General features: G+C 37.8%; 2 protein-coding genes across 3 annotated transcripts; both read right to left on the bottom strand.

The window, feature by feature from the left end:
- Positions 1–2883: 2883 nt before the first annotated feature.
- On the bottom strand, positions 2884–9339 carry LOC103846639. Of its 2 annotated transcripts, XR_004452411.1 has the most exons (12): positions 6828–9339; positions 6440–6679; positions 6070–6199; positions 5486–5638; positions 5117–5352; positions 4964–5033; positions 4622–4828; positions 4182–4411; positions 3982–4060; positions 3724–3861; positions 3190–3581; positions 2884–3118 (listed from the first exon to the last, which is right to left on the bottom strand). XR_004452411.1 is itself a non-coding variant. In XM_009123600.3 (11 exons), exons 1-11 carry the CDS (start codon positions 8618–8620, stop codon positions 3378–3380), a joined length of 3480 nt encoding a protein of 1159 aa, XP_009121848.1. In that variant the 5' UTR covers positions 8621–9339; the 3' UTR covers positions 2910–3377. The 2 variants fall into 2 exon arrangements, 1 of the variants encoding a protein (XP_009121848.1); XM_009123600.3 differs by having other exon boundaries at positions 2910–3581.
- Positions 9340–9604: 265 nt separating this feature from the next.
- LOC103846638 (zinc finger CCCH domain-containing protein 55) lies at positions 9605–12771 on the bottom strand. Its single transcript, XM_009123599.3, has 8 exons — positions 11561–12771; positions 11315–11494; positions 11062–11241; positions 10871–10962; positions 10546–10791; positions 10184–10451; positions 10058–10110; positions 9605–9961 (listed from the first exon to the last, which is right to left on the bottom strand). Exons 1-6 carry the CDS (start codon positions 12448–12450, stop codon positions 10210–10212), a joined length of 1830 nt encoding a protein of 609 aa, XP_009121847.1. The 5' UTR covers positions 12451–12771; the 3' UTR covers positions 9605–9961; positions 10058–10110; positions 10184–10209.
- Positions 12772–13079: the final 308 nt, after the last annotated feature.

Below are 13079 nucleotides of genomic sequence, written 5' to 3'. Positions count from 1 at the left end.
ATATTCATATGATTTATAAGCCTTTATAAATTTTTATTTTTAAACATACAGCAAAAACTTTATGAAAGTAAATATCCATTCAGGTTCTCAATCACTTCAAATATCACCAACGCCAAAAAAGTTTAATCAAGTGCACGAAAACTATAATATATTTAAAACTACAATAAATACATTAGTTAATAAAAAATCTTTTTTAAAAAGTATTATGGATGCATACATAAATATTAAGAGAATTTTATAAAAGGAAATAAAAGTAACAATAACTTGAAGAACAAAATGTATAACAGTGAGAATATTTATGATTTGTGGTCTAATATATATTTAACTTATTGTCACAAAAAACTTAATAAAAAAATAGATACTTTGTTTTAAGAACATTAAAAATCACGTTTAAATTTTTAACATTTTAAGAAAAATTACGAATCAATAATATTAATATAAAATTTTATCCGAAAAACGGAGCACTAAATGCATAAACAAAAAAAACAAACAAACCCCAAACCCTATAATTCTAATCATTATTCTAAACCAAACCTTAAACCCAACCTAAACGAAACGCTAAACCTTTCCTACTACCTAAACCCTAAACCCTACCTATACCTAGACCTTAACCCTATCTAACCCTAAACCCTACATAAACCTAACCCCTAATCCCTAAACCCTTCATACTACCTAAACCCAAAACCTATCTAACCATAAACCTACCTAACCCTAAACGTAAACCCTACCTAACCCTAACCCTAAACCCTACCTACCTTAAACCCTACCTAACCCTAAACCCTACTAACCCTAAATCCTACCTAACCCTAACCCTACATAACCCTAAACCCTACTAACCCTACCTAACCTAAAACCTTTCTAACCCTAAACCCTTTCTAACCCTAAACCCTACCTAACCCTTAACCCTACTAACCCTAAACCTACTAACCCTAAACCCTACCTAACCTAAACCCTACCTAACTTTAAACCCTACCTAACCCTACCTAACCCTAAACCTTACCTACCCTAAACTCTTTCTAACCCTAAACCCTACCTAATCCTAAACCCTTTCTAACCCTAAACCCTGCCTAACCTTAAACCCTGCCTAACCCTAAACCCTACCTAACCTTAAACCCTTTCTAACCCTAAATCCTACTAACCCTAAACCATACTCACCCTAAATCCTTTCTAACCCTTAACCATGCTAACCCTAAACCCTACCTAATTCTATACCCTACCTAACCCTAACCCTACATAATCCTAAACTCTACCTAACCTAAACCCTACCTAACCCTAAAACCTTTCTAACCCTAAACCTTTTTTAGCCCTAAACCCTTTCTAGCCCTTGAACCTACCTAACCCTAAACCCTACTAACCCTAAACCCTATATAACCGTAAACCCTACCTAACACTAAACCCTACCTAAACCTAAATCCTACGTAACTCTAAACCCTACCTAACCCTAAACCCTACCTAGCCCTAAACCCTACCTAACCCTAAACCCTACCTAGCCCTAAACCCTACTAACCATAAACCCTACCTAGCCCCAAACTCTACCTAACCCTAAATCTTACTAACCCTATCTAACCCTAAACCTTACCTAACCCTAAACCTTACCTAACCCTAAACTCTACCTAACCCTAAATCCTACTAACCCTATCTAACCCTAAACCTTGCCTAACCCTAAAAACCCTACCTAACCCTAAACCCTTTCTAACCCTAAACCCTAACTAAACCCTGCTAACCCTAAACTCTGCCTAAACCTAACCCTAAAACCCTATCTAAACCTAACCATAAATCCCATCTAACGCTAAAACTCTACCAACCCTAAACACTAAAAAATAATCTCAAAACTTAAAGTTAAAAAAACCTAAACTCTACTGCTATGTAATTTGTTGTTGTGATATTCAAATAACAAATTACATAACGGATTTGAAATCTTATATCCATTATTTTAGTTGCCAAAATATTTTAAAAGTTGTATCTTATGAAAAAAAAAGGTAAATTATATTTTAATAACGTTAAATTTTGTTAAAATAGAATGAAAAACTATTATCATAAATAAATAAAGAATTTTGATGAAATTTGAAAATCTTTGAATCAATAACAATTAATTAGTAATATTTCTAAAACCCTTGAACTATTATAGCAGTAGAATCTCAAAAAAAAAAAATTAAAGTTCTCAAACACTTATTTGCCAATAACCATTCTTAAATCTTTGCTCATTCACAAAAAATAATATTCTTTACATAAATTGGAAACAAGTTTTGTTTTTTGATTAGAGACCCAAAGTTAAATTATACCACTAAAATATTTTAATATTTAATTGTTCAGAAATAACAAGTTAATGTTCTTAAAACAATAACCATCCTTAAATCTTGCTCATTCAAAAAATAATATTATTTACATAAATTGGAAACAAATTTTATTTTTTTACTAGAGACCCAAGTTTAAAATATACCACTAAAATATTTTAATATTTAATTGTTTTGAAATATATATATTTATATATTCGAGAGTAGACAATGCATAGATGATACTAAATTGATCGCAAGAATTCTTTTTGGAAAACACAATATAACTAATATAGTATACAATACAAAAAATTATGAAAATGTTTAAGTCCGCGCGCATCGCGGACAAAACACCTAGTATATATATATATATATGGATTTGGCATGTAGTTGGTCGACAAAAATAAACCTGATAACTAACAAAAAAATAATTCTTTTCGTCAAGCAAGTTTGACAATGTTGTCGAGAACATAATCTTCAGAACTTCAAAAACGTTTTGTTATATAAACACGAGACAGAAACCCCAATGCAATTTGGAGGTTATATCAAATGTTATCTTTAACATGTATATGATTCAATTCAACTTAGTCACACTATCTGCACAAGTAAATATGAAAAATCCTCGACTGAGATCTCTCAACGCAAAATCAAATCTGTTTTTTTTTTCCATAAGTCAATGAATTAAGAGAATCTACAATCCAAAGGATTAAACAAGAGACCTTGTCTATCTCTAGACTCTATGACACACCATTTTATCACCACCAAAGAAGAATAAAAGAAAATATAACATGAAATCTGTTATATGCAAGTCTCCTTCAATCACTCACTTCACGTTTTCCCGTGATCTGTACAACGTTGCTCACAACAAAACCGTTTATACAAATAGAGAGAGAAAGTTTTGCCTTTTCTCCATTACCTGGGTACATTCTCTGCATCTCAAGTCTTTCCATGTTTATCGTGTGATGTGTATTCTCTTTTCTCCATGAATCTGAGCATCTGCTAATTTTATCCACACCGTATCAGGCTGAGTATCTGCCTAGGAGGCCACAAAAACTTTTGCTGGTGATGATTTTGGTCAAGAGATATCTTGGAGATGCTCTACAGTTACAAGGGGTATCTGTTTGATCGGTTTTGTTCAGACCATCTCGGAGCTGATGGGTCCCTACGTGAAGAACTCCATCCTTCTCTCCAGTTTCTTCTACTGTTACTGAAAGGATAATTAACATCTGGCTCTGCTCCAGATGTGCTGGCTCCATCACGTCTCCTTTGTGAATTTTGCATCTCTTCTTCAAGATCATACTGAGAACGCTGCAATAAGTAGCACAAGAACATGAATACTAGATATAAATGTCAAATTTAATTCAAAAACTCAAATCACATTTTTTTTTAATTCCCAGACGAGAAAATGAAAAGAGAGCTGCAACGTGTTTATTTGTTGAGATGTTTTTACCTTTGCAGGGTCTGAAAGTACAGCATACGCTTCTCCAATCATTTTAAATAATTTATCAGTATCTCTGCGTACTTCTTCTCCTATCTCCTTCCATAACCTCTCATCTTTACTCTCGTTTCTTGTCAATGACTGACCAGCCTTCAATAAGTTATAAAAAAAAATTAAGCACTTATAATAATAGCTTGCAGCTGTTTGCTTTCCGCAATAGAGCTGAATTCACAAGCTCTCGAAAGTAAACAGTTTCAGCATATGAAATACCTTGTCGGGATGATGTTTGAGTGCGGCCTTCCTATATGCCTTTCTGATATCTGAAGCAGAGCATGATGGCACTACACCCCTGCCACAAAGTAGGTCCCATTCTAATTAGCAAAGCATTGACATTCAACTCATATACGAACTAGAGCATGTAACTCAGACATTGGCGAAATAAAATCAAATAAGCAGGATAGTCTACTTACAAGACGAGGTACATATCCAACGAAGTTTCTTTCCTTGATTTCTCTTCCAGTTCAGAAAGTCGCATACGAGCTTGTCTAGTGTCGTTCGCCAAATTAGTGACTCTGTCGTGAATCCCAGAGGTTTTCTCTTCCATTTGCTTGGTTAGAATATTCACATATCTATGCATGTCACTCGCAGCCTGTCCATAATCCCTCAGCATCTCGAACAACGTGGCCCGTCTAGAAATAGCCTGAGAAAAAATAGAAAAGGATACACAAATTAACTGACACAACACAATGGAGTACTTTTCAGACAATAGGATTAATTCATAAGAAACTCGCTGCCAAATCTTTCTGTATAAAAGTGTTCTACAATGACACTGAGACCTTCCAACTACATGTTGTGGGCAGCAGGAACGTAACAGAACAAACCAAATAAGGAAATTTGCTAAGGAAGAAACCTTTGAGTAATTTTGGTCGAGAGCAATGGCAAGACTGCAGTCTGCAATGGCGTCAGAGAGTTGACCAAGAGCTTTATATGCCGCAGAACGATTACAGAAACACACAGCTGTAAAAGAACGTGATTCCACGTTGCACGACAAGGCTGCGGTGTAATGTTCAACTGCTTCAGCGTGTCGTCCAGACTTAAATGCTTCATTCCCTGCCGACTGCGATTTGGTAGGAATATCAAAACGGTAACAAAAGTGAGAAAAATGCAGACCTAATGCGATGCCTTTATATATACAACTAGTTCACAGGTCAAGGTGAAAAGGAGGGGCTTGCTCAGAGGAGGTAGAAAATACCTTAAGGCGCAACAACTCACGTATGGTAGCAGCAAACGGGATGAAGGATTCAAGAGGTTTGTGTCCATCTCTGTATCGGAGTGCAAAGACGAGACCTGTCAGATTTCATCTCATCTAACAAAAATAAACGTAAAAGGAGTGCATCTGACTCACCTTTTTGTAGCAGATAGTAGTTGTTCTTGCTTCTCTAGAGAATTAATCGCCTCCTCAAGCTTTCCCATATGGAAATACGATTTAAGCATGAGACGGCACCGCCAGATTCCAAAGTTTAAATCCTTGGGAGTGTCATCAGAATCTGGGTATTTATTAGCATCTACGGGAAGAGAATTCTTTCCAGCCAAATCAATTGTCTGCTCACAAAGCTTTATTGATGCTTCATACTTCTCAAGCTGTAACAAAATATAAAGAACACAGATTTCTTAATCTTTTCCTGTATGAATTTTCATAGGTTCCTACTCAGATTTATCTGACGGTTTTAAATTAACATTTTCAAGTGATATTCTGACAATGAGTGAAACATACCATCAAAAGAGCCTCTCCCTTCATGGTGAGTAAGTTTTCAGAGTATGGACTTATCAGCAGAGATTCTTCCAATATTTCCAAAGCTTTCTCAGCATCAGTTGATGTTCTGAGCTGCAAACGACAGCCAGCTTCATGCATGCATTCCGAAACTCTCTGCAAGACAAAAAGAATATTGACTATTCAGAAAGAAGAATGTGTAAATGCCAGTCTTCTATTTGAGAATATGTAGAAAATATTTAACTGGATACAGTACAATACTAAAGAAAGAGATTCTGAGACAGATATCAAAATCTGCACAGCAATTAGAAGGATGATCAATCTCCATCATGTAATAAGAAACAACTAAACACCATAGCATAACGTAATTCTATAGCCACGCATCTCAATGAAAAACATCAGCCATACAATTAGTATGGTTCAGTCCAGATCCTAAATCAACTAATACAAATTATAAGATCCAATCTACAAATAAGACCTTTGGAAAAATAAGTGTCCGACAAGTGTCCTGCAATCATATGCTATTTCATAAACAAGAAAAGTTTACAAATAACATTGGGTCCCTTCAAAAGAAGAGAGAACTCTACCTGTGCCTTTTGTAGACCTTCAGAAGCCTCTACACTGATTTTGCGGTCCACGCAGATGTCACTTCCAGTTTGCAAGCATTTTTTAAAGTACCTGGATGCGTCTTCAATCTCCCCAAGTGAAAGATAACAACTACGAAGAAAAATCCCAAATCAGCCAATAAGACATTGTAAGAAAAGTTATAATCGCTAACTGAGGACGAGCATGACTAGCAAGGTAGCCCAGGCAGCTTAAGTTTAATGCATACAAGGGAAAAGATCACATCACTCATTTCCAAGTTCAAGCTCTCGTATCAAAATCTAAAAGTTGCTAATAATGTTTATCTTGGCTCGTTATGAAATATAAGAAGGTTTAAGGAAGGTCGATTCTTACTTTCCAGCTCGGACTTGAACTTTAAGGAAATTGGAGTCTATTGAAGAAGCCATCGTACAATCTGATATTGCTTCTCTCATTCTCCCAAGGGCCATGCGTGTTGCAGCACGGTTGCTGTAGCAAAGCATCAGCGCCCTGAGACAGTTTCTAGACGTCTCGATTTTAGGCACTGAATCTATCCCTTGAGTGTAAGATTCCTCAGCTCTGGAAAGATCCCCATTTTTGTAAGCATTGTTTCCTCTGGAGAAAAGGCATTCAAGAAAAGGTCATTTAAACATAAAGATGCCAAGCCAAAGCAAGCAACGATAACTAGTAGACAATCAGAATACTTCAGGAACAATGAGTAGAAGAATAAATTGGGCATTTGAAATCGTGACATGTAAACAACCTTAATCGCCATTTTTCACATGCTTCTTGCGCTGCATTAGACACATCTTTTTCGTCTCGTGCTTTGTCCATCACAGGATTATTAATAGGCTTGTGTAGACGAGTAACCGGATCCCTTTCACTGGGTTTCCCCATGGACAGGTGTGACTGAACACCAGTTACCGGCGAGTGTTGTGAAGATTTGAATGATGAAGCATTTGGAATCAAAATATATGGATCCTGCCCAAGTGGAACTGGATACTTCTTCCTGCTGATACGCTTAGATGTTGATTGTGGCCCTTGCACTCCGGAAAACGATGAAGCAGAAAAGGTAAAGCTGGAGCTAGCAGCATTTGAATTAAACAGGGAATGGTTGTCATTTTCTTGCCTATCAGGCCTATAGCTTGAAGTAACCTCACTTTCTGAAGCTGAGGCGAAAGTATCACTACTAGTTTCCATCTCTTCCGCTGCTGTTTTAAAACTTTCCGTTTCAGCCCCAGATATAGAATCTTCAGCAAGGTCATCACCCTCAGCACATTCGCCAGTGTTAAGTCCCTCAGCTTGATAATTATTAACTTCATCCTCCTCGTTTATGTCCATACGTTCGGTTGCAGCAGCTAGCTCTGCATCAAACGCATCATTTAAAGCAGCAGGAGGTATGTTGTCAGGATTCGCAAACTGATCTGATCCAGCGTTAAAGTCTCTAGAATCCGCAGTCTCTTCATACGGAGATACATCCATCGGTGAATAAGAATCAGAAGCCTCGCTAGTTCCTTGTGGAAACGCACTTTCTGCAAAAGCAAATTCATTTCCAATATTAAGCTGAACTTTCACAGGCTGCTTAACCCCTTTCCTTCTCCCTCTTGAGGCACCAACACTGTCCTTCTTTGCATTAAACCCCAGTTTCTGATCCAAGCTAGAAAAAGGGTTTGGCTTCAAATTAGGGGTCTTGAACTCCATAAAACTCGTCCCACCACTCTTTCCATTACTCGAGAAACTGAACGCGGAAGTATTAACTGTAGAGGCCGCATCATGAGCATTTCGATGTTCACTTGGCTCTGTACCTACAAAACTATAGTTCATCGGACATGAACTGCTAAAGCCATGAACTTTCTTCTCACTCACACCTCCCTGGAGTGATTCTGCTGCTGATGAACGCCCTATGTTGATCCCATCAGTAGCTAAACCTCCTCCAACGTTCAACTTTCGAGACAAATCATCAGAGAGTATCTTCTCCCCAACATAATCCATCGATGCTTTGGCTTTGGCATTATCATTCATAACCTTCTCTGAGATATTCAACTTCTCCAAACCTTCATGGATCACACGCCCACCTGTACTCCACGAAGAAGAAGAAGAACCAAAGCTAGGATCAAGATTGAGTTTATTCTTCAAGAGAGATTGAAGCTCATCATCATCCACGTTTCTACCCGCATTGGAACGAGAATCCTTGATATTGAGATTCTGCATATCACCAGGAAGCCTAGAAGCAAAACGCACATCATCAACCCCAATCTTCAGCTTCCCCAAATCCTCCAAAACTTGGTCACCAGAGCTCGATCCTCCAAACACGAAACCTTCGTGAACGCCGCGGCCAAATCCGGCGTCGTCGGGAGATCCGCGGTGGAGAAAGGGGTTGAATCCCTGATGAGGAGCAGGAGGCAAGAAATCGGAGGTGACGGAGGGAGGCTTGACTTGCCTTCTGACCTTGGAGAATCTCGGCTTCGAGAGACGCGAATTGAAAGCCGGGTCCGGGTTGTTGGTGCTTCGACCCGATGCTGAGAAAACCGGATTCAAGTCCCCGAAGTTGCTCATTCTCTATAGACTCTCTCTTCGATTACAATTTAGAAAGAAAAAATCGTGAAGGGTGGAGGAGAAGAGGTCAGGTCTCTACCGGCGACATGGGAGATCCATCTGATGATGATGAAGAAAGACGATGAAGTTATTTTCAAAATTAAATTTTCTGAATTAAGAAAAAGAAATTTTATTATTTTAAAAAAATGATTGCTTTGATGTCGCCGTCCTCCCTTGTTACCATTTTTTCTCACCACCTTCCAAAGAGTTTCTTTCATGACCTAAACCAATATTTGATTACCCTCTACCCATACCATAACACATGGTTTTCAATCTAACCACACACCTTTTTTTGTCTAAACTCAACCAACAAGGCAACCTTTTTCAATTTGAATCTACCACTTTACACACGAGACATCTATTTCCTACTAGGTTTCTATCAATGTAGTTGCAAAGCTGTGATGTGTATATAGATCTTGAATCCAGTGTCCCAAGACGTCTCCAACCAAAAATTGTCATTTATTTGCACTTTGACATTTTTTTCTCAAATGCGTAGAGCATTAATTGTCTTTTTTTGACTTCATTTGCTGCATTTCAATCACATACTACTTGGTCCGTTTCAGTTTAATTGAAAATAAGTGTAATTTTATAATTTATATACAAAAATTTATTAATTTTATATTTTAATATATATTTTTTTATTAATTGAAATATAGTTAAATGTATTAGTAATAATATATTTATTTAGTAAATATACAAAATTAAATATTTTTTTAATCTGTGTTTAATTCTAAAACGACAATTAAAATAAAAACAAATGTGCTTACTGAGTGAAATATGAAGATCACTAAGAGCTTTGAACACTACCACTAAAGATGGAAGATATGATTCAACTTAGTATATGGTAAACAAGGGTCCAAAAGTGAATTGAAATTTCTAAAGGCTAAACACTCTTATAATTTAGCTGCACATAAGGAACTGTGGTAAATTATATAATAGTCTAAGAAACGGCTTAATGATAATATATATATAATGTTGCAGAACCTTATATTCTTCTTTGGTACAATCAGAGACTCATGTGGTCTATTACCCCTCCCCCAACACAAACCGGAACAACCACATGAGAAACCAAAGCAAAGTGAAATTAAAGCACAAAATAAAGTTATCCATATAGATATTTGTCCTTTTAAAAGTATGTCTCACGCAACCGCTTGTTAGTAGTATAGTATCATCTGATTGCGATCTTCATGCGATATTATCATCATCTCTCCTACCTTCTTTCTGTTTCTCCATTTATATATATATATATATATAGCTTACATATACATTATCCTACTTCCTTGTGTATGCCTTTTTTACTGTCTGCACAAAACCAAAACAAAGAAAAAGTTATCAACATCAAACATTAAACAATGTATATGAACTCATTCCCAACATTCTAGATCAAAGAATGCTTACCTTTATTACATACACTTCTTGTAGCCTCATCTTATCCATCAGAAGAAAAAGACCTGAGTCCAAAACAAAAAGGTTTGTTATCCTATATATAAACCGTGAAAGAAAGAGGTTTGAGAGTACACTGACCCTTGGCATTTATGAGGTGAAGAAGCCTACTGCATCAGGTTACTGGTAGTGGCTGGTGGCTCATCTCCATTAGTAGAGGAGACGGAGACTCCAGCATTTGCATTAGTTTCAGCAGAATCATCAGTAGCTGTTGCAGAAGGGAAGAGATTACTAGGAAGAACAAGCTCTATAGGGCTTCCAGTGTCGGTTTCACTCTCGTTGGTCCCTTCTTTTGCACCGTTTGAGTAGTTATTGCTGTTAATACTCTTTGAGTTGGTCTCATCAACTACTGCCACAACACAAAAGCAACAACAATGACGAGATTTCAAATCATAGTTAAAACTTTTTCACATTCAAAAGTAAAGAGTGTTCACTTAACCAACCTTTGAAAGCATCTGCACTAGTGAGTTCAGATTGAATATCAGGGCTTTGGTTGATGGCAGATGGAAAATAACCAGGAGACCCCACGGAGAAGCTACGGTGATGATTAGACACTCCTCCACTATTCTTGAACTCAGGAAGCTGCAAATTAATGACGCGTCTTCTTTCAAGTTCAATAGCTCTGTGCAGCTCAGCTTCCTCCATTTTCCTTCTCATCATCTCCCTCCTCTCATAGAACATCTTCGAACCTACCATATAGAAAACCAAACCAAGTTAAGTTAGTTAACAACAAACGCAGAAAGTAAACGAAACAAGGATGATACTAACCAAGTTGGGGATCAGGATCAATCCCAGATGGACTGGAACATGGGGAGTAATTCCCACGCTCCATCTGCTGCTGTAGCAGATACTGATGCTTCCTGCTATCACTTCATTTAACAAATGACACATTGAAACACACACACAAAAAAAAAAAGACTACAAGGAAACTTCAAGGGAATAAAACAAAGGCAACATACTTGTCAAAGGCTTTGCCTTTTTCTTTGTACGGTTTGACAAGAACACGTGAGTCGCAAATGAAATGAGGATTCCCTCTAGCTAGTACAACCTTCACAGTCTCAGGCTGAGCAAATGAAACAAAGCCAAACATACGCTTCTGTTGGTATGGTATCCGCACATCTTGCACTGTTCCAAAAAGGCTTCACAGACAAAAACAAATCATTAATACTCCGCTGTATCTTCAATATAAATCTATGGTTGTCAAGACATTACCTGAAGTAAGTAGCAACGTCCTCATCCTTAAACGTGCTCTCAGCAGGGAATGTCAAATAAATCTGTCTAGCTGCCGAGTTAGACAGATCACCAAACTGCATTGCCATTAGCTCCATCCTCTCAAGCCTTCCCGGGCTGCTGCTCCAGTATCTCTCATCACCAAAAGGCAATGCACCATCTCTACATCAAGAAGAAACCACAAAGCTCAAAACTTCAAAACAAAAGCTGCATCCACACAAATGTTACCTGTGAGCATGCTGATGCAAGAGAAACTCCATTCTCTTCTCATAAGACATCTGAGGAACCCTACCAAGGAGCTGAGAAGCCAGCCTCTGCTGCTGATAAGCCATCTTCAACCTCATCATCTCCTCATGCTGCCTACCAAAGCTCTCAACTTTCCTGGACGAATCAGCCACAATGCCATTACCATCAACGTTATCCGGAAACCCTCCATGGACAAACTTGCAGCTCTCTCCGTTCTTACACAACCCTCTACTGAAATACACACAAGGTTTGAATCCAGCGCCAAACCCATCTTCTCCAGACCCAAAAGACGCATCTGCCGAGAAACTCCTCCTGTGAAGCAGATGGGTCTCTCCATTGTCAACAGAGTAGTCTGTAAGATCTACAGCTTCCTCGGTTTTCGAATCATCTAGAAACGAAAGGTAATCATTGAGCTGCTGATCTTCCAGCAAATCAGATTCAGCACTAGCAGCATCTCCGTTGCTTTGGTGAGAGCTCAAGGGCTTCAAGATGCTTCCATTAGCAAGGCCCACACTGTTGACTGACCATGGAGAGGTGGGGGAAGGAGAAGAAGACGGAGAGTTTCTTCTGAAATCCATAAACCCATTAGAGAGAGGGCTCCCTCCTCCTCCTCGGCCGTTGATGGGTGGACGAGAGATGGGGTTAAACGGAGAAGGAGACGTCGGAGTAGAAGGCGAGGTGAAGAGACCTAACTGACCCTTCACTTTTAAGATAATGGACTGAAGAACTGTCTCAGGTCCAAGAGCGAGACGCATCAAGTCCTTCTCGCTAAAGTCTTGTAAGAGAAGATACCCTATGATCTTCGGAGCGTAATCTGGCTCCAAGATCCTTATTTTCGTTAAAAGCAAAGTTGTCGGGTCGCCGGAATCCATTGTCTGTCTGCTTCACTCCAAAGGAACTAACTTTAGGGTTTCGAAAACAGAGGAGGAAGAAGAAGAAGAAGAACAGAGCAAGCAAGAGAGAGAGAAAGATCAGAGCTTTAAGTAGATAAGAAGAAGGGAGATCCTCCTCTTCCTCTTTACTCGCTTCTTGTTTTGATTTTTTTGATTTTTTTTTTTTTTTAATTTGAATCTCACTCTTCAGTCACTCCTATCTTTATCGCTCCAGTTGGTGCTCTCTCCTTACTGGTAAGACCACTTGGGGAAATGTTCTTCTTTTTTTATTTTTATTACAACTTTCTAGGAAACTGTATTTTCCTTTATTTTTTTAAAAAATATTACGGAAAAAATGGTTGATGCTCTTGCTTTTTTTTTTTTTTTTTTCAAAGCTCTTGCTTATTTTATAATCTGTTTAGTAATATACGGATTGTTTTTCTTATACGAAGATCTCTCTCTATATTATACAAGGTTTGACGAAAAACAAAACCATAAGTTAAAACGCAATTAAGGAAGTTAAGATTTCACAAGATTTTTCGGTACTTTGTATTCAGTATTTTCATAAATTAATTTTATAATAGCCAGCGCTTTATAAGGAAAATTATGTAACCTTTTCTAAACGATGG

The sequence above is a fragment of the Brassica rapa genome, chromosome A10 (assembly GCF_000309985.2).
Source record: "Brassica rapa cultivar Chiifu-401-42 chromosome A10, CAAS_Brap_v3.01, whole genome shotgun sequence".
Taxonomy (NCBI): domain Eukaryota; kingdom Viridiplantae; phylum Streptophyta; class Magnoliopsida; order Brassicales; family Brassicaceae; genus Brassica; species Brassica rapa.
This window is presented reverse-complemented; position numbering and strand designations above follow the sequence as displayed.

Excerpts from the sequence above, each read along its gene's own strand:
- LOC103846639 (XM_009123600.3), bottom strand. The coding sequence starts at position 8,620 with ATGAGCAACTTCGGGGACTTGAATCCGGTTTTCTCAGCATCGGGTCGA. Across the intron at positions 6,200-6,439 it reads GTTCAAGTCCGAGCTGGAAA|TTGTTATCTTTCACTTGGGG; the intron begins GTAAGAATCGAC and ends TTTTCTTCGTAG. Across the intron at positions 5,034-5,116 it reads CTACTATCTGCTACAAAAAG|AGATGGACACAAACCTCTTG; the intron begins GTGAGTCAGATG and ends ACTCCGATACAG.
- LOC103846638 (XM_009123599.3), bottom strand. The coding sequence starts at position 12,450 with ATGGATTCCGGCGACCCGACAACTTTGCTTTTAACGAAAATAAGGATC. Across the intron at positions 11,242-11,314 it reads GACGTTGCTACTTACTTCAG|CCTTTTTGGAACAGTGCAAG; the intron begins GTAATGTCTTGA and ends TTGTCTGTGAAG. Across the intron at positions 10,963-11,061 it reads AAAGGCAAAGCCTTTGACAA|GAAGCATCAGTATCTGCTAC; the intron begins GTATGTTGCCTT and ends AAGTGATAGCAG.